Below are 23,133 nucleotides of genomic sequence, written 5' to 3'. Positions count from 1 at the left end.
TGTAATGACTGAGACAGATGCTTACTATGCAAACAATAAAACTGAGACACAGCAGGATAAGCTATTTATGGTTGTAAACAAATAATATCTGTTGAACTGTTTTTATGCTGTATGGTATGGGCCCATAGCCAGGATTTATAATGGGATGTCAAGTGTCATTCAGGAGAACTCACTACCTAATGCAGTTACAGACGAAATACACATCTGTATTACCATAACAAATGAAAGTCCCCATGTCTTACCTGTATTATGGTGAAAATATAACAATATCCTCAGCTAAATGGGTAAGCTTGGTTGGTAAAGAAAATATTACATTGTCTGCTGGTGTTCCCACTGGTTCCAGGTCATCATCCAAAACTTTAGAATTATTATTGAAGACACTTTTCGTATGCCAGTTTCATCATATTATGACTTCTATGAGAACAAAAAGATAATACAGATATTGTACAGAAACTAAAATACGGTTGCACTTTGGTTGAACATACTGTCTGTGAAGTGTTGTACACCACCTTCACTGCTTTTCAAGGAACACTGCTTGCCACATGGAACAGTGCTTCCTTTCGAGCTACTGACCTTTTGTTTTCCGGAAGTACAGCTCTCTATTGATAAATCAAATAAGCAGTGTTTTGATAACATTCCAGTAAAAGTAATGGTAAGTTTTCAATGATAAACATAGGCTGTGTTTTGCTAACAATATTGTAACCACTTCACTCACCACTGTACTCATGCATTATGGTACATGTTAACTCATGCATCAGTTATCATACACTTGCTGTCTGCATAGTGGTGTGTGCCACCTTCAGTTCCCACCAAGGAACACTGCTTCCCCTGACAAACATCTTTCCCCAAAGGAACACTGCTTCCATCTTGGCTATGGGCTTATTGTTTCCCTTTGCTGACTGCTTTTCTTCTTAATTTTGCTGCCTTTAGTAACCCTCATTATGTCCAAGAAGTGCAAGAGGGATGTAACTGATGATAGGAAACATAGGATGCATCAAAGCCTAACCTTGGAGGTGAAGAAAGGCATAATAAAACAGTCTGAGAAGGGAGAAACTCCATCGCAGGTATGGCATTCATTAGGTCTTGACTGTTTAATGATCGGGATGATCTTCAAGAGTATGGTACAACTTCTTGAGTATGTAAGAGGATCTACACTTGTGCAAGCCACCATAATTACTAAAAAAGGGTTAGAGAAACTGTAACTGTATGGCTTAAGGACCAGTAGCAGCATTATATCCCTGTTAGCAGTGTGATCTTTCAGGAGACTTGAAGGCTTTGATGACAGTGCTAATGATCATGATAAGTTCACTTATTACAGGCAGGTATAGGAATATACTTGATGTCCTGCTAAATTTTCATTTCAGTATTTCTTTATATTTTCCAACTGATGAACAATTTAATTTATGAACATGGTAGGGATGGGAACATGTTTGTAAGTATAGGGATTCTCAGTATAGGGTTTGGATGTGGATGGTGGTCACTGGTTTTTGTTGATTACAAGTAAAAGATAGAGATTGGACTTGTGCAAGTGAGGCTGTAGTTTATTTGTGCCTGATGCTGTCTTGCTAAGGGGATAAAGGCATCCAGACGTAAAAAAGAAAAAATTAACTTAATTGTGATAGCATTAATTTATTGAATATCCTGGTTCACTTTATTATATATTTGAGAGATTTCATCTTTATGATTATGAAGATCATACTCAACTTTTTGCTAATCATTTGAAGGTGAGTTTACATTGTCAATTCTGATCACACCACAGCTCTGGTCTCTGTTTTAGAAGTAGAATTAGAAATATATAGTTCGCAATTTCTCTTTATAATGTAACATTATATTCATGATGTATTTATTTTTTTTGTATTTCTTTACTTTAACACTTCTTTGGAAGATTTTATCATTTTATGTAGATTGGCAGAATGCATAGAGAGTGCCATTGTATAGAGGCAAGAGGGACAAAGTTGAATGTTCAAACAGAAGTGTAACTTTTTTGAGTGAACCTGGTAAGTTGGATGGGAAAGTGGTCATTGAGAGGGTAATGGCATGTACAGAGCATCAGACTTGGGAGGAATAATGTGCTTTCAGGAGTGGTAGATATGTGTGGATCAAGTGTTTCCTTTGAAGAATTTGTGTGAGAAATACCTAGATGAAGAATTGTGTGTGAGAAATACTTAGAGAAACAGAAGGATTTGTATATGGCATTTATGGATCTGGAGAAAGTACATGCAAGGGTTGATATAGATACCTTGTGGAAGGTCTTATGAATATATGGTTTGGAAGGAAAGCTGCTAGGAGCAGCAAGAAGTTTTTATCAAGGATATAAGGAGTGTGCACTAGTAGGAAGAGAATAAAGTGGGTGGCTCCAGGTATAGGTTGATTTTTGGCATGGGTCTGTGATGTCAACATGGCTGTTTGATTTATTTATGGACAGGGTGTTGAGGGAGGTAGATGCAAGGGTCTTAGAGAGAGGAGTGAATGTGCAGTCTTGTAGGAGGTAGGGTGACTGGAAAGAGACAGTTGTATACTGATGACTCATCACTGGTAGCATATTTAAGTGAGAAGCTGCAGAAGTTGGTGAGTAAGCTTGGAACAGTGTGTAAAAGGAGGAAGTTTAGAGTAAATTTGAATAAGAGCAAGGTTATGAGGCTTAGCAGGACAGTGTGACCAGCTGTGACATTGGGAAATAGTGTGAAAGAGTACTGAAGGGAGAGAAATAGGGGAAGATTGTGTGGAATTGTGTATGCAAGAGAGGCATGTAAGGACAGGGATAAGTAGAAACTTTTTCCCTTACTGGGAATTGCTGGAGGGAATGGACATTGGAAATATAGATAGATTGATAGACAGTGGGGCAGATTAGTTGGGGGTGTGAGTTTTAATGGCAAAAATGAGGAATAAGTGAAGTATTCTAGATACCTGGGAGTGGACTTGGCAGCAAATGATACCATCAAAATGGAAGTAAATCATAGGGTGGGTGAGAGGGCAAAGGTTGTGGGAGCACTGAAAAATGTGTAAAGAGAGGTCCTTATCTGGGAAGGCAAAAATGAGTATGTTTGAAGGTATAGTAGTCCCAGTGATGTATGAATGCATTGCATGGGCTATAGATGTGGATATTTAGAGGAGGTTAGATGTGTTGGAAATGAAATGTTTAGGGACAATCTGGTGTGAGGTGGTTTGATTGAGTAATTAATAAAAGGGTAATAGAGAGCTATGATAATAAGAATAGTGTGGACAAGAGAGCTGAAGAGGCTGTGCTTAAATGGTTTGGATGAATGGTGAGAATGAGTGAGGAGAGGTTGATGAAGATAATGTATAAGCCAGAAGTGAAAGGGACCAGAAAAGGGAGACCAAGTTAGAGATAAGGATGAAGGGGAAAATATTTGGAGTGTTTGGGGTCTGAACATGCAGGAGGTGGAAAGGCATACATGCATGAGAGTGCATTGAAACGATGTGGTAGACATGGGATGACATGTTATCAGTGGACTAAACCAGGGTTTGCAAAGTGGCCTGGGGAACCATCGAGAGGCCTGTGGGTCCTGGATGTGGATTGGGATCTGTGGTTTTGGTGCATTGCACAAGACAGATAAAGAATGGATGTGAACAAGTTTGGCCTATCTTTGTATGTTCCTGGCAATACCTTACTTATTTGGGAAATAGTGGACAGGTATGAAAAAATATAAATCTTACTTAGATTTATGCTGATGATTTCGTGGAGAGTTTGCTCTTGCGATGCTTGACATCACTACAATGTTGGTTACCATTTCAGAAGTATGATAAAGTAATGTATAGTTTGTAGCTTTATCTTTAAAGCATAAAGTTTTTCTTTTATACTTGTTCGCCATTTCCTGCATGCAGAGGTAGTGCTAACATTCCCTCTTTATTTGTCATGTATAATGCACAAGACCAGGGACCCCTAACCACAGCAAGCTTTACAGATCTTTCTGTGGCATTCACTGATTGCATCATATTCCCTGGTTTAGCTCACTGACTGCACAATACCCATCATTTATCACATCACTCCAATTTGCTCTGTCCCATGTACGCCACACCTTCCTTTATGTTCTGGTCTCAAGCACCCAAAGCATCAGTCATCCACCATTCTGCCTTCTTGAATTCCCCCTTCATGTTTCCTCCACTTTCAGAATGTATACCAAACTGCTCAGCCTCTCTTCATGTCTCTTCTCCATATGTTCAGACCATTTCAGCACACCCTTTTCAGTTCTTTTCCATTAACATAAACTTTTTGTTTGTGAGAACGTTAAACTTTTGCATTTTGTGGTTCATGTTAGCACTTTTGTGGACAAATTCATCATTCTTATTGTGGTATTCAAGATTTATGAGATTTATGCACACACACACATAAAACTGTGGCTTAATTTGCTAGAGCGTGGAGGACTTTTGTCTCATATTCTTACTAAAAGAACAGTGACAAAACAGTGGTATAAGCAAAGCAGTGCTTGGAAAAGAGAATGTTGACCTTTAAAACTAATGCATCAGTTTAGTGGGAAATCCTTAGTTTTTGGTTATTTTAATTTTGGTTGTTTCTGTCTGGATGTTTGCAGTGGAGGTCCACCTTAAACAAAGAGATTTATACTTTATTTTGGGAATGTGGAAGTATGTAATGCTAAAATGTTAAGAAATAACTTAGTATTTGAATGGATTTCCATAAAAAAGAAGTTGAAATACAAGTCTGTAAATGAGAACTGACTAACTTACAGTTTTGGTTTCTTCAGTTTGTGATTTTTTAGTTGAAAAGAGTGCATTTGTGGTTTTTATATATGTAAGATTAGGTGCTTACATCTACACCCATTTACTGTGGTTGCTATGGATATGTCATGGTATTTTGTTTTTTGTTCACTGCAACTGGTTTGTATGAAAAACAAAACTCTTGAATCACCCACCTCTGCCTTGAGGCAAGTTATACAGCTATTAATGCTGGTGTTGGTAAACCACAGTTTGTTTTTGTGTTGGATTCTGCCTAAATTTTTACCATACACTGGCCAGTATATGTGAAAATGTCAAGAAGGCTTCTAATAGTTTTGTGTCCTCTTGTCATATAGTAATTTGTGAAGCTCTGGATCCCAAAGATTATATTTGTAATAGAAACCCTTCATAGTCATACTTCTTAATGACAAAAATGCTTTTGGAAATACCACACATCTCACCACATATGCCTTATATTTGTTTTGATATGCCTTATACCCCTTGCAGCAGAGTTGCATAATGTAAAGGGTGCGTAGCACACTATCTCTATTTCTCTGATTTTTATTCCTTCTGGAAACTCCCTTCAAGAGGTGGCCACGGCAAAAGCCTCCACTTATCCCTGTTATTACATGCCTCCCTCACATACACCATGCCATGTATTCCTCCACAGTTTTTTTTTTTTTTCTCTCTCTACAGTACTCTTCTACTCTATTTCCCCATGACACAGGAAGTCTTTCTCTCTCTCCAACCTCTTTGATAGTACTTTTATACACTTTCCTTATAAACTCCCTATCTTGCATTTTTTCCACTTGCCCAGGCCATTGGGAAACACACAAAGAAGCACAATGGCAAACTGAAGCAATTTTTCACCATGTTGAGTTTTATGTCATTTTATTAAGAAAATGATATTTTCAGTTTTCATTTATCATACTAACATTTTTTTTTTCTTTTAGAGTACATGAGAATCTCCCACACTTGAAATTTATTTTAGAGATTAGTACTACTGCAATGAAGTGATTATGGTTGCTACCTGTCAGAAATACATCAGCTTACCCTAAAATATTTCCATACTATTTCTGTTTATCATGACTTTCTCATCCCTCAATTTGTAGAAGCCCAAGTATTAATTCAGTTTTTTCATCCAGCTTGATCCTATTCACCCTGATATATATTTTTCTCAGAACTACTTCCACATTATTTTTTCTTGCCTTATATGTTTTCATTAATTTCCACGTATTGTTTGGTATTTGATATGTAAGTTTCTACATTTCTCCAAATACTCTTATGTTTGAATGCTTGTTTTAATGACATGTTTACATATTTCATTCTTGACCTGAGAGTAATGAGACAGAGAATTTTAGCAAGTCTTTCCTTCATCACTTTTTGTTGGATACTTATATCACAGATGTTTCTTGAATTACATTGTTGAATTGTCTTTGCATGTTTATCCCTCTGCATTCTAGTCACATTATTCTTTTGATTGTTAACCTCAATTTCAAGTATTTCTCTTGTAGTTATGTACTCACCTGGTGATTGTTAACCTATTATTATTTTACCAATATTGTATTCACTCATCTCTTGCAACATATTCTATGGATTTCATCCAGTATTTTTCCCATTATCATTTTACCCACCACATGTGCTTTTGTCATGACTAAAATTGCTGTACATGTATTCAAAGTCTGAATTATATTAAAGAATGGAATTGAAGGTTAGACATGTACCAGAGAGGGAAATTAAATAATGCACAGTATATATATATATATATATATATATATATATATATATATATATATATATATATATATATATATATATATATTGTGCATGTCTTTAACTATCATAAAGACTGTGTCACATTTTGAAGATCATTTTATTGATACTTGTCTTTTTTGTAACTATAAAGAACATATGAAAAGTGTTATAGATGCTGAAACGTTGTCAGAGATGGTAATACAGAAGCATAGAACAGTCAAGGGGATAATTATAGAGATGAATTGGCCTGGGCAAAAGATAAAGAAATCATGAAATTCTGTGGAATAGGTATGAGAGGAAGTGACAGGTATTGATAAATCATATATGAAGCTTGAAGATATTAAAGAAATTGGGACTAAAAGAGAGTGGCACCCGTCTGGGAGAGTGTATGGAAAACACTCTTAAGACCAGGTATTTGGAGATTTTGCATGGGCCACCCTGTGTAAGGCAGGAAGTGGTCTAGAAAGTAAGTTAGTGTACTAAGTATATGTAGCAGCCATCCACTTCCATTAGTTGCACATTCTGTGTTGTTTCATTCATGTTCATCAAAAACTTGAATGTATTTCAAGACTTTCATCCATACTTGTATTTATTCTCCTTCTCGTAAAACTACTCCCATTCTTTGCATCTCTAGTGCTGATTTGCCAAGCAGCATTATCATCTCAGGTCAGCAACACTGTCAGCTTCAACACTTCTACATATTAGAGTTAATTTTTCCTTCCACATTTGTATTGTATGGCATTTGCTTTCTTCACTGCACCTTCTTTGTAATCTTTGAAGACCCACTTTGAAAGAACACATCCTTCCCTCAACCCATCTCTTACACTGAACCATTCACTGATTCCTCAGATTTGCTTGCGTTGTTTTGGCCGTGAATCCCAGACACAGGCCGCAGGGTTGGGCTCCATCCATGCCATGACCCAGTAGTGTGTCTGAAGTGTGCATTTAGGTTCTTTGGCATGTTTCTCCTTTTACAGGGTGAAGTTCCCGTTGAGAGATTGACAACGTCATTATACTATTATATTGAGGTGAGTGGAGGAAGGCACAGGTGGCTATCCAAGGTTAGATGGAAATGCAGAAAAATTATCTTAGTGAGAGAGTTGAGAGTTTGGTTGATTCCATACAGATGTGCGGAAACCGAATTGTTGACAGATGTCACTGCATCATTTTGACCCGAACATCCGAGTAAAAAATGGGTAGCATTGATAAACATCTAGCCCATGGATAATTTTAACTGGCAGTCTATTTGGTTTGTTGTTAACATGCACTTGGTTTACAATTAAATTATTAATTATTTCCTTCTTTCATTTCTTAGAACAAGACACAACTAGGGTGCCAGCCTGTGCTTAGATCCTACCCTGTCCCTGCATTTGCACAGCTTTTTTTTTTTTGTAATCTCACCTTCAGTAAGTCTGCACATCTTTACTGTCCATTCACCCTCTTTTGTTTGCATACTAACCCATGCCCAAGTCCTTTCCTCCCTAAACTCAGCTTCTTTCATCAACTATGTAGCTCTTTTTATGCCCATCCACTCTCATATGTAACTCTTCTTTGTCTTGTTGCTCTTACTACACAAATTCATGAGTTTCTCATCCCTTCTGACATTACAAACAGCCTTGTTAAGACTAGTTAGTCTATTGCTGTTTGAACTCATTTATACTTGTTTCATCAGCCTTTCACCTATATACCACATCCTGTCCCTTTTTGCCTGTTTCAGCCTTTCACCCTTGTACCACTTACCTGCCCCTTTGCATTTTCATTAACTCTTCTGTCTTTCATTTACTTGTTTCCTTTTGCTTTGATTTTTCTTGATATCCCATCTTCCTGTTTCATTGTCATATAATCCCCCAGCTCAACTTCTCTGACACCACTTGCTTGCTCTCTCTTCTTTATCTGGATCCTCACCGGTCTCTTACTTCTCCATCTTGGGTTCTCACCTGCTGGTATCCTCACTTGTATCTTCCTTCACCATCCTGTATCCTCACAAGTCCCTTTCTTCGCCATCCTTTGTCTTCACCTACCTGTATCCCCTACTTATTTGTTCTTCACAATCCTGTGTCCTCTTGTGTATGTATCCTCACCAGTTTCTGACCTTCATCCTTTGTTCTCATCTGTTTGTATCCTCACCAGTCTCACTCTTTACCATCCCATGTCCTCACCTGCCTGTATTATCACCAGTCATTGTGTGTACCATTCTATGTCCTCACCTGCTTGTATCCTCACCAATCTCACTCTTCACCATCCTGTGTCCTCACCTGCCTGTATCGTCACCATTCATTGTGTTTACCATCCTATGTCCTCACCTGTTTTTATCCTCACCAATCTCACTCTTCACTATCCTTTGGCCTCACATGCCCATATCCTCACCAGTCTCTTCACCAGTGTCCTTAGCTGCCAGTATCCTCACTTTCCATTGTCCTCAGCATCATGTGCCCTCACCTGCTTGTGTCTTCTAGTCTCTTCACCCTGTGTCCTCACCTGCCGGTATCTTCCCCTGTCTGTCCTCACCATCCTTTGTCTTTACATTCCTGTATCATCACCAGTTTTCTTCTTCATCATTCTGTATTGTCACCAATCTCTCTCTTCCATCCTGTGTCCTTATCTCCTTGTATCATCACTAGTCTTACTCTTCATCCTGTGTCCTTACTTGCCTTTATCCTCACCGGTCTCACTCCTCTCTGTCCTGCGTCCTCATCAGTCTTTTACTTCACCATCCTTTGTCCTCACCTGCTTGTATCCCACTAGTCACTTTCTTTGCCATCCTGTGCCTCACCTGTCTGTTTTCATCATCCTGTGCTCTCACCTTCTCTTACCCTCACCATTCTTTGTCTTACCATCCTGTGTCCCCACCTGCCTGTATCATCACCAGTCTTTGTCTTTGCCCTCCTTTGCCCTCATCTCCCTGTATCCTCACCAGTGTCTTTACCAATCTGTCCCCACCTGCATGTATCATCACCAGTCTTTGTCTTTGCCATCTTTTGCCCTCATCACCCTGTATCCTCACCAGTGTCTCTTTACCATCCTGTGTCCTCGCCTACCTCTGTCTTTACCACCCTGTGTCCTTACATATGTGTTTACTCACCAGCCTGTGCTTTCAGTTGCATATTTCTTCATTTGTCTTAGTGTTCCCCATTTTGTCCACATCAACATGTTTCCATGGTTACTTGTCTTAACTCCTTCTATTTTCACCAACCAGTATTGTCTGACAGCCTCTCTTCCTACCAGCTAGCGTTTATACTTGCCATTATTCTCTCCTGTGTGTTATTACATACCTTTGTTGTCACAAGTTTGTATACTTAACTGCATGATTTTTTCTTTCTCTTTATTTACTTGCCTTTTTCCTTATCAGCAAGTGATGCCACCTGTTGGTGCCTCATCTTATTTTGCCATGATTTAACTGTTGTCCGCTGTTCATATCTTTACTAACTGCCTAAAAAGCAGCTGCCATACATACCTGTTGTGTCCTTACCAGCTTCCTCAATACTTTTTGGCATACGTACCTGGTTGTGTTCTTTCCAACTCCTCAACTTGCTGGCATACATACCTGGTTGTGTTCTAACTAGCTACCTCAGTACCTGCTGGTATACATACATGGTTGTGTTCTTGCCAGCTACTTGAACACTTGCTGGCATACATACCTGGTTGTGTCCTTACCAGCTACCTCAACACCTGCTGGCATACATACCTACTCAAGTCTGCTCAGCTGCCTCAGTGCCTGCTAGCATACTTACCAGCTATAGTCCTCAACACTTGCTGGCATACATGATGCCTGTGTCTTCACCAGCTGCCTCAACACCTGTTGTCATACATACCTGCATGTGATCTCATCACTTGCCTCAACACCTGTTGGCATACATACCTGCATGTGTCCTCAGCACCTGCTGACATGCCTTCCTGTGTATCATCAGGTACCTCACCACCTGCCAGTATACCTGCATCTTTCCACATTTGCTACCTCAGCATGTGCTGGCTTGCCTGCATGTCCCCACACCTGCTGGCATATATACCTGCATGTTTCCAAAACAGCTTCCTTAAGTCACAGCATATCTGCATGTCTTTACACCAGTTGCATCTACACCTCAACAGTTACCTCAGGATTGTAGCATAGATATGTGCCTGTGTCCTCACCTGTCACCTTAACATCTGTTCACCCATCACATGACTTTCCAGCCCCCACTAGTTGTGACTTGTACTTGTGCTAAGCATATACATCTGTATGTGTGTTTGCTCCACAAATTAAGCTTGTGGTTAACAAATGTTCTTATGCTCATTGCTTTTTTGTTTGTGTACTTATAGTTATAATGTGTGTACTTTATCTTATGCTTGTAGCTTTATATATATATATATATATATATATATATATATATATATATATATATATATATGTATGTATAATCATACATATTCATTGTTTTATATATATATATATATATATATATATATATATATATATATATATATATATATATATATATATATATATATATATATATATATATATATATATATATTTTGTTATATTCATGGACTTCCGGATGTACTGGTTAGCATTGCTAACCTTAATGCATTTATGGGCTGCTTGGGGTCAAGTCGTCATAGGTTTGAATCCTGGTTGCAGCAGCCAGTCCACAGTTAACCCATCTCTTCATCCTCCTGTAGGGGCTGGTTGTTAAAATAGGTACCTGGCTTGGGCTAAGGTATTATATTATTATTATTATTTTTATTATTATTATTATTATTATTATTATACTTGATCGCCATTTCTCACATCATTGAGATAGCACCAGGAAACAGAACAAGAAAGACTCATCCACTCATATTCACACATATATACATACAAGCATATTCACATACATATATATACATATGCATACACAGCCATATACATGTATACACATGTACATATTCATGCTCGTTTGGCCACATCCATTCCTAGCACCATCTCGCCCCACAGGAAACAGCATCACACTCCCTGCATCAGCGAGGTAGTGCCAGTAAAACAGACCAAAAAAGCCACATTCATTAACACTCAGTCTCTAGCTGTCATGTGTATTGCACTGAAACCACAACTCCCTATCCACATCCAGGCCCGACAGACCTTTCCATGGTTTACCCCAGACGTTTCACATGCCCTGGTTCAGTCCATTGACAGCATGTCGACCCTGGAGTACCACATCGCTCCAATTCACTGTGTTCCTCGCATGCCCCTCACCCTCCTGCATACTCAGTCCTCGATCACTCAAAATCTTTTCACTCCAGTCATCCACCTCCAGTTTGGTCTCCCACTTCTTGCCCTCCACCTCTGATACATATATCCTCTTTATCAACCTTTCCTCACTCATTCTCTCCATATGTCCAGGCCATTCCAACATGCCCTCTTATACTTTCTCAACCACACTTTTTTTTATTACCACACATCTCTCTTACCCTTTCATTACTTACTCGATCAAACCACCTCACACCGTACATTGTCCTTAAACAAACGTTTCATTTCAAACATATCCACCCTCCTCCATACAACCCTATCTATAGCCCATGCCTCACTGCCATATAATATTGTTGGAACATACCCATTATTGCTCTCTTAAGATAACATTCTCTCCTTCCACACATTCTTTATCACTCCCAGAACCTTCGCTTCCATCGTTCCATTCACTGCAAAGTCCACTCCCAGATATCTAAAACACTTCACTTCTTCCCACCTTTCTCCATTCAAACTTACATCCCAATTCATGTGTCCTTCAACCCTGCTAAACCTGATAACCTTGCTCTTAGTTACATTTACTCTCAACTTTCTCCTTTCACATACTTTTTCAAGCTCAGTCACCAACTTCTGCAGTTTCTCTTTTGAATCAGCCACCACTGCTGTATCATCAGCAAACAGCAACTGATTCACTTCCCAGGCCCTCTCATCCCCAGCAGACTGCACACTCGCCCCTTTCTCCAAAACTCTTGCATTTACCTTTCTAACCACCCCATCCATAAATAAATTGAATAACCATGGAGACATCACACACCCCTGCCACAGACCAACCTTCACTTGGAACCAGTCAGTCTCCTCTCTTCCTATTCGTACACATGCCTTACATCCTTGGTAAAAATTTTTCACTGCTTCTGACAGCTAACCTCCCATTCCATATACTCATAAGATAAGAGAAGGTTTGAAGATTTGTTGAATGTGTTTGATGATAGAGTAGCAGATGTAGGATGTTTTGGTCGGGGTGGTGTGCGAAGTGAGACAGTCAGGGAGAATGGCTTGGATAAGAAAGAGGTGGTGAAAGCCTTGGAGAAGATGAAATCTGGCAAGGCAGTTGGTTTGGATGGTATTGCACTTGAGTTTATTAAGAAAGGGGGGGGGGACTGTGTTGTTGATTGGTTGGTAAGGATGTTCTTTGTATGTATGGATCATGGTGAAGTGCCTGAGAATTGGCAGAATGCATGTATAGTACCATTGGACAAAAGCAAAGGGGTTAAAGGTGAGTGTTCAAACTCCAGAGGCATAAGTTTGTTGAGTATCCCTGGAAAATTGTATGGGAGGTTATTGATTAGGAGGGTGAAGTCATCAGTTTGGGGAGGAGGATGTGTGGATCAGGTGTTTGCTTTGAAAAATATGTGTGAGAAATACTTAGAAAAGCAGATGGATTTGTATATGGCATTTATGGATCTGGAAAAGACATAAAAGGCATAAAAAAGGCATGCAAGGAATAGATTGAATTGGAACGATGTGGTATACCGGGGTAGACATGCTGTCAATGGATTGAACCAGGGCATGTGAAGCATCTGGGGTAAACCATGGAAAGTTTTGTTGGGACTAGATGTGGAAAGGGAGCTGTGATTTTGGTGCGTTACACATGACAGCTAGAGACTGAGCGTGAATGAATGAGGCCTTTGTTGTCCTTTCCTAACGCTATCTTGCACGGTGCGGGGGGAAGGGGTGTCATTTCATGTGTGGCGTGGTGGTGCCGGGAATGGATGAATATGTACATGTGTATATATGTATATGTCTGTGTATGTATAGGTATGTATACATTGAAATGTATAGGTATGTATATGTGCATGTGTGGGCGTTTATGTATATACATGCGTGTGTGGGTAGGTTGAGCCATTCTTTCGTCTGTTTCCTTGTGCTACCTAGCTAACGCGGGAGACAGTGTTGAGGTATGATAAAAGAAAATGTATATTATTATTATTATTATTATTATTATTATTATGATTATTATTATTATTATTATTATTATTATTATTATTATTATTATTATTATTATAATACATAATCGCCACTTCCTGTGTCAGTGAGGTAGCACCAGGAAACAGACGAAGAATGGCCCATCCACTCACATACACATATATATAGATAAATGCCCACATATGCATACATATACATACACATATACAGACATTACATACATACACACATACATATTCATACTTGCTTGCATTCATCCATTTCTGTCGCTACCCTGCCCCACAGGAAAACAGCATTGCTACCTTCTGCTTCAGTGAGGAAGAGAAAGAATACTTACTGCGTATTCCCTGTGTGTCATAGAAGGCATCTAAAAGGGAGGGAGCAGGGGGCTGGAAATCCTCTCCTCCAGTTTTTACTCTTGCAAAAGAAGGAACAGAGAAGAGGGCTTAGTGAGGATCTTCCCTCAAAGGCTTGGTTCTATGTTCTTGATGCTACTTCACTGAAGCAGGAGATGGCAAATGTGTATGAAAAAGAGAGAAAAAAATTATATATATATATATATATATATATATATATATATATATATATATATAACAGACGAAAGAAATGGCCCAACCCACCCCCATACACATGTATATACATACGTCCACACACGCAAATATACATACCTACACAGCTTTCCATGGTTTACCCCAGACGCTTCACATGCCCTGTTTCAATCCACTGACAGCACGTCAACCCTGGTATACCACATCGATCCAATTCACTCTATTCCTTGCCCTCCTTTCACCCTCCTGCATGTTCAGGCCCCGATCACACAAAATCTTTTTCACTCCATCTTTCCACCTCCAATTTGGTCTCCCACTTCTCCTCGTTCCCTCCACCTCCGACACATATATCCTCTTGGTCAATCTTTCCTCACTCATTCTCTCCATGTGCCCAAACCATTTCAAAACACCCTCTTCTGCTCTCTCAACCACGCTCTTTTTATTTCCACACATCTCTCTTACCCTTACGTTACTTACTCGATCAAACCACCTCACACCACACATTGTCCTCAAACATCTCATTTCTAGCACATCCATCCTCCTGCGCACAACTCTATCCATAGCCCATGCCTCGCAACCATACAACATTGTTGGAACCACTGTTCCTTCAAACATACCCATTTTTGCTTTCCGAGATAATGTTCTCGACTTCCACACATTCTTCAAGGCTCCCAGGATTTTCGCCCCCTCCCCCACCCTATGATCCACTTCCGCTTCCATGGTTCCATCCGCTGCCAGATCCACTCCCAGATATCTAAAACACTTTACTTCCTCCAGTTTTTCTCCATTCAAACTTACCTCCCAATTGACTTGACCCTCAACCCTACTGTACCTAATAACCTTGCTCTTATTCACATTTACTCTTAACTTTCTTCTTTTACACACTTTACCAAACTCAGTCACCAGCTTCTGCAGTTTCTCACATGAATCAGCCACCAGCACTGTATCATCAGCGAACAACAACTGATTCACTTCCCAAGCTCTCTCATCCCCAACAGACTTCATACTTGCCCCTCTTTCCAAGACTCTTGCATTCACCTCCCTAACAACCCCATCCATAAACAAATTAAACAACCATGGAGACATCACACACCCCTGCCACAAACCTACATTCACTGAGAACCAATCACGTTCCTCTCTTCCTACACGTACACATGCCTTACATCCTTGATAAAAACTTCTCACTGCTTCTAACAACTTGCCTCCCACACCATATATTCTTAATACCTTCCACAGAGCATCTCTATCAACTCTGTCATATGCCTTCTCCAGATCTATAAATGCTATATACAAATCCATTTGCTTTTTTAAGTATTTCTCACATACATTCTTCAAAGCAAACACCTGATCCACACATCCTCTACCACTAATGAAACCACACTGCTCTTCCCCAATCTGATGCTCTGTACATGCCTTCACCCTCTCAATCAATACCCTCCCATATAATTTACCAGGAATACTCAACAAACTTATACCTCTGTAGTTTGAGCACTCACTCTTATCCCCTTTGCCTTTGTACAATGGCACTATGCATGCATTATCTTGTGGAGGCTAAGGTGAAGATTTGTATGGGTTTTCAGAAAAGAAGAGTGAATGTTGGGGTGAAGAGGGTGGTGAGAGTAAGTCAGCTTGGGAAAGAGACTTGTGTGAGGAAGTACCAGGAGAGACTGAGTACAGAATGGAAAAAGGTGAGAACAATGGAAGTAAGGGGAGTGGGGGAGGAATGGGATGTATTTAGGGAATCAGTGATGGATTGCGCAAAAGATGCTTGTGGCATGAGAAGAGTGGGAGGTGGGTTGATTAGAAAGGGTAGTGAGTGGTGGGATGAAGAAGTAAGATTATTAGTGAAAGAGAAGAGAGAGGCATTTGGACGATTTTTGCAGGGAAAAATGCAAATGAGTGGGAGACGTATAAAAGAAAGAGACAGGAGGTCAAGAGAAAGGTGCAAGAGGTGAAAAAGAGGGCAAATGAGAGTTGGGGTGAGAGGGTATCATTGAATTTTAGGGAGAATAAAAAGATGTTCTGGAAGGAGGTAAATAAAGTGCGTAAGACAAGGGAGCAAATGGGAACTTCAGTGAAGGGCGCAAATGGGGAGGTGATAACAAGTAGTGGTGATGTGAGAAGGAGATGGAGTGAGTATTTTGAAGGTTTGTTGAATGTGTTTGATGATAGAGTGGCAGATATAGGGTGTTTTGGTCGAGGTGGTGTGCAAAGTGAGAGGGTTAGGGAAAATGATTTGGTAAACAGAGAAGAAGTAGTAAAAGCTTTGCGGAAGATGAAAGCCGGCAAGGCAGCAGGTTTGGATGGTGTTGCAGTGGAATTTATTAAAAAAGGGGGTGACTGTATTATTGACTGGTTGGTAAGGTTATTTAATGTATGTATGACTCATGGTGAGGTGCCTGAGGATATATATATATATATATATATATATATATATATATATGGTTTGATCGAGTGAGTAACGTAAGGGTAAGAGAGATGTGTGGAAATAAAAAGAGCGTGGTTGAGAGAGCAGAAGAGGGTGTTTTGAAGTGGTTTGGGCACATGGAGAGGATGAGTGAGGAAAGATTGACCAATAGGATATATGTGTCGGAGGTGGAGGGAGCAAGGAGAAGAGGGTGACCAAATTGGAGGTGGAAAGATGGAGTGAAAAAGATTTTGTGTGATCGGGGCCTGAACATGCAGGAGGGTGAAAGGAGGGCAAGGAATAGAGTGAATTGGAGCGATGTGGTATACCGGGGTCGACGTGCTGTCAGTGGATTGAATCAAGGCATGTGAAGCGTCTGGGGTAAACCATGGAAAGCTGTGTAGGTATGTATATTTGCGTGTGTGGACGTATGTATATACATGTGTATGGGGGGGGGTTGGGCCATTTCTTTCGTCTGTTTCCTTGCGCTACCTCGCAAACGCGGGAGACAGCGACAAAGTATAAAAAAAAAAAATATATATATATATATATATATATATATATATATATATATATATATATATATATATATTCTTCCTGGGGATAGGGGAGAAAGAATACTTCCCACGTATTCCCTGCGTGTCGTAGAAGGCGACTAAAAGGGGAGGGAGCGGGGGGCTGGAAATCCTCCCCTCTCACTTTTTTTTTTAATTTTCCAAAAGAGGGAACAGAGAAGGGGCCCAGGTGAGGATATTCCCTCAAGGGCCTAGTCCTCTGTTCTCAACGCTACCTCGCTAATGCGGGAAATGGCGAATAGTATGAAAGAAAGAAAGAATATATATATATATATATATATATATATATATATATATATATATATATATATATATATATATATATATATATATTTATTATTATTTTATTATTATACTTTGTAATATATATATTATCCCTGGGGATAGGGGAGAAAGAATTCTTCCCACGTATTCCCTGCGTGTCGTAGAAGGCGACTAAAAGGGAAGGGAGCGGAGGGCTGGAAATCCTCCCCTCTCGTTTTTCATTTTCCAAAAGAAGGAACAGAGAAGGCGGCCAAGTGAGGATGTTCCCTCAAAGGCTCAGTCCTCTGTTCTTAACGCTACCTCGCTAATGCGGGAAATAGCGAATAGTATGAAGAAAAAAATATATATGTATATATATATATATATATATATATATATATATATATATATATATATATATATATATATATATATATATTTATATTATATATATTTATTATATTTATTATTGCGCAACCTTGCAAACGCGGGAGACAGCAACAAAAAAAAAAAATTATTTATTTCATACTTGAACCATAGGAGTCTACATATCTCTGCTGCTGGAAGTAGTGCATCCTTAGGCTGCAGGAGCCTTTAGAAAGAGGTCCTGGGAACACAGATTGGTGTTTGGGTAATTATAAGTAGATGAATATAATATGATATATATATATATATATATATATATATATATATATATATATATATATATATATATATATATATATACATATATATATATATATATATATATATATATATATATATATATATATATATATATATATATATATATATATATATATATATATATGTATGTATATATATTGAATGTATACATTTATGTTTAAACTCCTATATATGTGGCAGCTTATACTGTTGGCTTGCTGTCATTTGCTAGTCTTTAGGGTTCACATATTTCTCATTGCTTGTTTCAAAAATGTTTGAGGACATACAGGCTTTCGCTGTCACTGATAAAAAAGATGTAATCAGTCTTAAATGCCAGTACTACCCCTAAAGCCATTTCTTATACTCTAACAATTACCAGTAGTAACTATTTTGATCATTTGGTTAAGTTACAGGAAATTGTCAAGCGTTTTGTCTTTTCATTGTCAGCCAGAGCGACTGAATGGAGACCACTATTCTGTTGCAAGTGACATCTGGAGTCTTGGCTTATCTTTGGTCGAGATGGCCATTGGCATGTACCCCATCCCACCCCCTGACCCTTCCACTCTCAAGAAAATTTTTGGCTCGAAAATTGAAGGTGTCAGCCCATCCCCAACTTCACGCTCACCCAGATCAGGTTAGAAGCCTTTAATTTGGATCTTGATGGTGATAATGAAATATTAACTGACAGTTTTAATGCTTTTAGAGAAGTCTTTGGGATTGTTGTAGGCCAGTTATGGGCCTCTGTGGTGTAGTGGATATCTTTCATGACCATGATGCATGCACAGGACCATCTAGGGTCAGGACAGCACGGGTTCAAATCCTTTACATGGAATTTGGCCTACAGATCATCCAGCTATTCATCCTATCCTCAGAATTAGTCAGTAAATTGGGTATCTGACATAGCATAGTGTGTGTGTGTATATGGATGAAGGCAGCAAGTATGAATATGTACATGTGTATATATGTATATGTCTGTATATGTTGAAATGTATAGGTATGTATATGTGCATGTGTGGGTGCTTATGCATATACATGCGTATATGGGTGGGTTAGGCCATTCTTTTGTCTGTTTCCTTGTGCTACCTCGCTAATGCACATATACATACCTATACCTTTCAACATTTACATACATATACATACACAGACATATACATAAATACACATGTACATATTCATACTTGCTGCCTTCGTCCATATACATATACACAGTTGGGTTGGCTGTGGACTGACTGCTAAAACCAGGATTCATATCTGTGTGCTTGACCCCAGATTACCTGTGAATGCCTCATGGTCAGCAGTACTAACTACTACACCAAAGCATTCCATAGTGTGATGGATGCCTCACACTGTGAAGGATTTCTTACAGTGTATGGATGCCTCACATTGTGGTGGTTGTCTTACAGTGTGATCGATAATGGATATCTTACAGTGTAATGGATAGCAGAGGTCTTACAGTATGATGGATGGTGCATGCTATGATGGATGTCTTAGAATGTGATGGATACTTCATTTTGTAATGGATGTCTTACTATGTGATGGATGTCTTGCAATGTGATGGATGCCTTAAACGGTTGTAGATGCCTCACTCTATTGTGGATACTTTCCAGTGCAATGATGAAGTTATATACTTTGAGACGTTCATTTGAGAATGATGAAATTCAGATGCCCTTATCTTCTTTTTTTTCCCCTCTAAGGCAGTTTGTAACATCAAAATGCCACCTCTATTCTGTTTGAAGAAATGAAATATCCATCCACTGTCATAACAAGTAACTTGCAGTTTTAGAAGAATTCTGAATAGCGGGCACTTTGAAGAAAGTAAAGGGCACCAATTTTGAGAAGTGTAGTGCCAAGAGTGAATATTGTGGAGAGAGATGATTTGAGAAAAGGGTGGTCTGAGGTGCATTCCATGGTATTCTAATTGAAAACATTATTTCTTAACAGATACATGATTTTCCTTTGTCTAGTACAATAGATACATGATTTTCCTTTGTCTAGTACTGTTGAGTATCTTGTTTTTATCTTCAAAATTTAGAAATATATCTGGAACAATAATTGTTTTGCCTGATGATATATGCCAGTTGTTACTTGATTCTGATGATATGTGCCAGTTGTTAGTTGATCATGATGATATGTACCTTTTGGTAGCTAATCATGAAATCTTCAATAATTTCCTTGACCATCTGTAGCTGGTCTTCCTGGTGAGCCACGACCCATGGCCATTTTTGAGCTTTTGGACTACATAGTAAATGAACCACCACCTCGGCTACCTCCGGGTGTGTTCTCCTCTGAGTTTGTTGATTTGGTGGACCGATGCCTTAAGAAAAATCCCAGTGAGAGAGCTGATCTGACAACCTTACAGGTGAGGAATGTGTTATCTGTGATTTTTTTTTATAGCACTTATTATTATTTTGTGGTAGGGTATTGAGTCATGCTAGAATATGGATGCTGTCTCATTCTAAATCTTTTAAATATTCATAACTCATATGTGGTTCATAATCCTTTTTGTAGTTATTGTTAGTGTAATATCAGACTTTGTTCTTTCACCATACTTTATGCCCTTACAAACTCATGGGCAAACATTTTACTTCAGATGAAGTGAAGTACTTTTTCTTCAACAGGATTGTTGATATACAGAATGAATTGTCCATTAGAGTGGTTGAAAGCAGTACTGTAAATATGTTTAAGAATAGACTGGATAGACATTTTGCTTCAAGTACACAACTAATGTTATTTGTGCCTCTTTAGTGTATCTGTCTATCTCTGATACCAATTCCCTCCAGGAACTCCCATCAAGGGTGTTGGTCATGGCAAAAGAGTTTCCACTTATCCTATCCTTACATGTCTCTTTAGTCATAGTGACAATTGCAGGTGATTATCTTTGAATTGTCAGTATGCCTTCTATTTTTTACCACATTAATCTGTGAGTTTCTGATATCTTCCACTGTCACAGACAGCCTCAAAAGGACCCCTTGGTCTGTTACTGTTGAATTTCTTTGTATTTCTTTGATTTAAAGTTTGCATATATTTGTATATCCATTAACCCTTAAACTTTGACCATCATCAATTGATGTGCTCTTAGAGAACAGGGGTCAGCAGTTAGTGATGTGCTAACTTTTCTCATCTCTGTTTAGATATACTGTTGACTTATCATACCATTATAGCCTACAGAGGTTTCTTCCATCACCAGGGAGACATGGAGAAAAATTCCACTCTCATCATTATCCCTACAACCACCATTAAAAGTGAACATTTATGCACCTGAAGGTCATGTATACATGGTGACTCCACCAAAAATACATGAATTGTTGAATGACCAAGTTATGAGGAGGAATACTTATGTATCTGTTGGTAAGGAGGTTGAAGAAGAGTAACATGGATATTATGAAGAAATATATGACTTACAGAGTGATTTTAGTGGCATTACATTGGGAGGAGGGAGGCGTGCAAGGTAGGCATGCTCACTGAACTTGTGCTTTTGATATAAATGATGTAATACATGCACCTAATTTCACTTGTAATCTTGGGGTGATGGAAGACTTGAGTATTGGGTGATAGGTAGAGTGCAAGAGTATTTCAAAAAAGGAAGAAAGATTCTAGTATCCTCCCCTCATGTGCCAGCCATTCAATGTGCTCACTTTTTTTTTTTAGTGTGAAAGGTGTAATATTTCTACATATGTTCATTTTATTTACTACCATTGCTGTATTTGTGTAAGACAAGATTATGCATCAAATCAGAATTGAGTGTTTAGTATAAAGAGAGAAACATCCTTTGGTATCCTCTCCACACTTGACAGCCAATTTCTCTCAGCCTGAATGTTTGTATGAAAAGTCTAATGTCAAAATATCTTTGTATTTTTTATACCACCAACACTGCCTCAACATGAAATAAGAGTGCAGTCAGAAAACAGGTTTATTAGAAAGATGCCTTTATATGAAGTAAGAGAACAGTCAGAAAATAGGTTTATTAGAAAGATATGGCATCTATATGTCTTTCTGATCTCACCAAGTACTGTCCAACAACTCACTGACACCACCTCTAGGCACTTACTTGGTACTGAAACAGGCCAACTCAAAGGTAATGATACAACTGTTTATTTTGTTGCTTATTTTCCCCTGTGTAATGGAATTTCTGGACTGTGGCCACTATTTAAGTATTAAGTTTAGCAGGATAGCAAGTCCTATCTGGCAAATAGTGAACAGGATTAATTGTGTGATGAAGTTTCCATTATAGACTGGCCCTGTAGGATGCAAATGCACTGAGTGGCTATGCATACATACAGGTGGACTGCACTAGCTTCTTAACAGTAACAGTGTCTTCCATCTACAAATAGATATATATATATATATATATATATATATATATATATATCATTAAGTTTTCTTCCAGGTTAGTGGACAAATATTGTAGGGAGCATGTAGTTGCTGCTTGTTTTCTGCTGTTGAGTTGGGTTTGCATGTATTGAAAGACCAGAAAAAGGGAATTTTATCTGTGCATTATTTGTACATATAATGTTGTAAGCATTTGAAATTAATGAAATCTTGTGCAGTTTATGGCTAGGTCAAATACAACCTGTCAGGGCAATACTTCCAGTTGAAAGTGAAATGAATAAAGATGAGAGTAAAGGAAGGTAGGGGAGTGCATGGAGAATGGGAGGTATTCAGGGGAGCTGTGCTGACATATGCAAGAGAAGAATGTAGCATGCGGAAGATGGGAGGTGGGCATGTGAGAAAGGTTAATGAGTGGTGGGATGAAGTTAATTTGCTACTGATATAGAAAAGGAAGAAAAAATAGAGATGTATAGGCATTACTTAGAGGAAAAGTGTGTGATTGGATAGTAGATATACAAGGAAAAATGACAAGGTTGAGAGTGTGGTTGAGAGTGTATGTGGGGTCGGAAAATAGGGCAGTTGAGATTTGAGATGAGCAAATATTATCAAACTTAAAAGTGCAAAAGAAAATGTTTAGGATGGAGGTTGATAACTTGAGAGAAAAGAGAATAAACGGAACATCAGTGAAGGGAATTGGAAACAGGCAGAGGTGAGTTGAAAAGGATATAG

General features: G+C 38.7%; 1 protein-coding gene across 4 annotated transcripts in view; it reads left to right on the top strand.

Annotated features, from left to right (window-relative positions):
• Window positions 1-23,133, top strand: part of Dsor1 (mitogen-activated protein kinase kinase 1) — a 78,464-nt gene that overhangs the window by 34,437 nt on the left and 20,894 nt on the right. For 3 of the 4 annotated variants that reach the window (XM_071695296.1, XM_071695293.1, XM_071695294.1), the window contains exons 7-9: window positions 7,428-7,478; window positions 18,523-18,709; window positions 20,262-20,434. In XM_071695296.1, coding sequence (XP_071551397.1) covers window positions 7,428-7,478; window positions 18,523-18,709; window positions 20,262-20,434 — 411 coding nt within the window. The remainder of the gene's footprint in view (window positions 1-7,427; window positions 7,479-18,522; window positions 18,710-20,261; window positions 20,435-23,133) is intronic. The other variant, XM_071695295.1, reaches the window with a different exon arrangement.

This window comes from Panulirus ornatus, chromosome 58 (genome assembly GCF_036320965.1).
Source record: "Panulirus ornatus isolate Po-2019 chromosome 58, ASM3632096v1, whole genome shotgun sequence".
NCBI lineage: Eukaryota > Metazoa > Arthropoda > Malacostraca > Decapoda > Palinuridae > Panulirus > Panulirus ornatus.
Note: the sequence above shows the minus strand (reverse complement) of the source record. Positions and strands in the feature narration are given on the sequence as shown.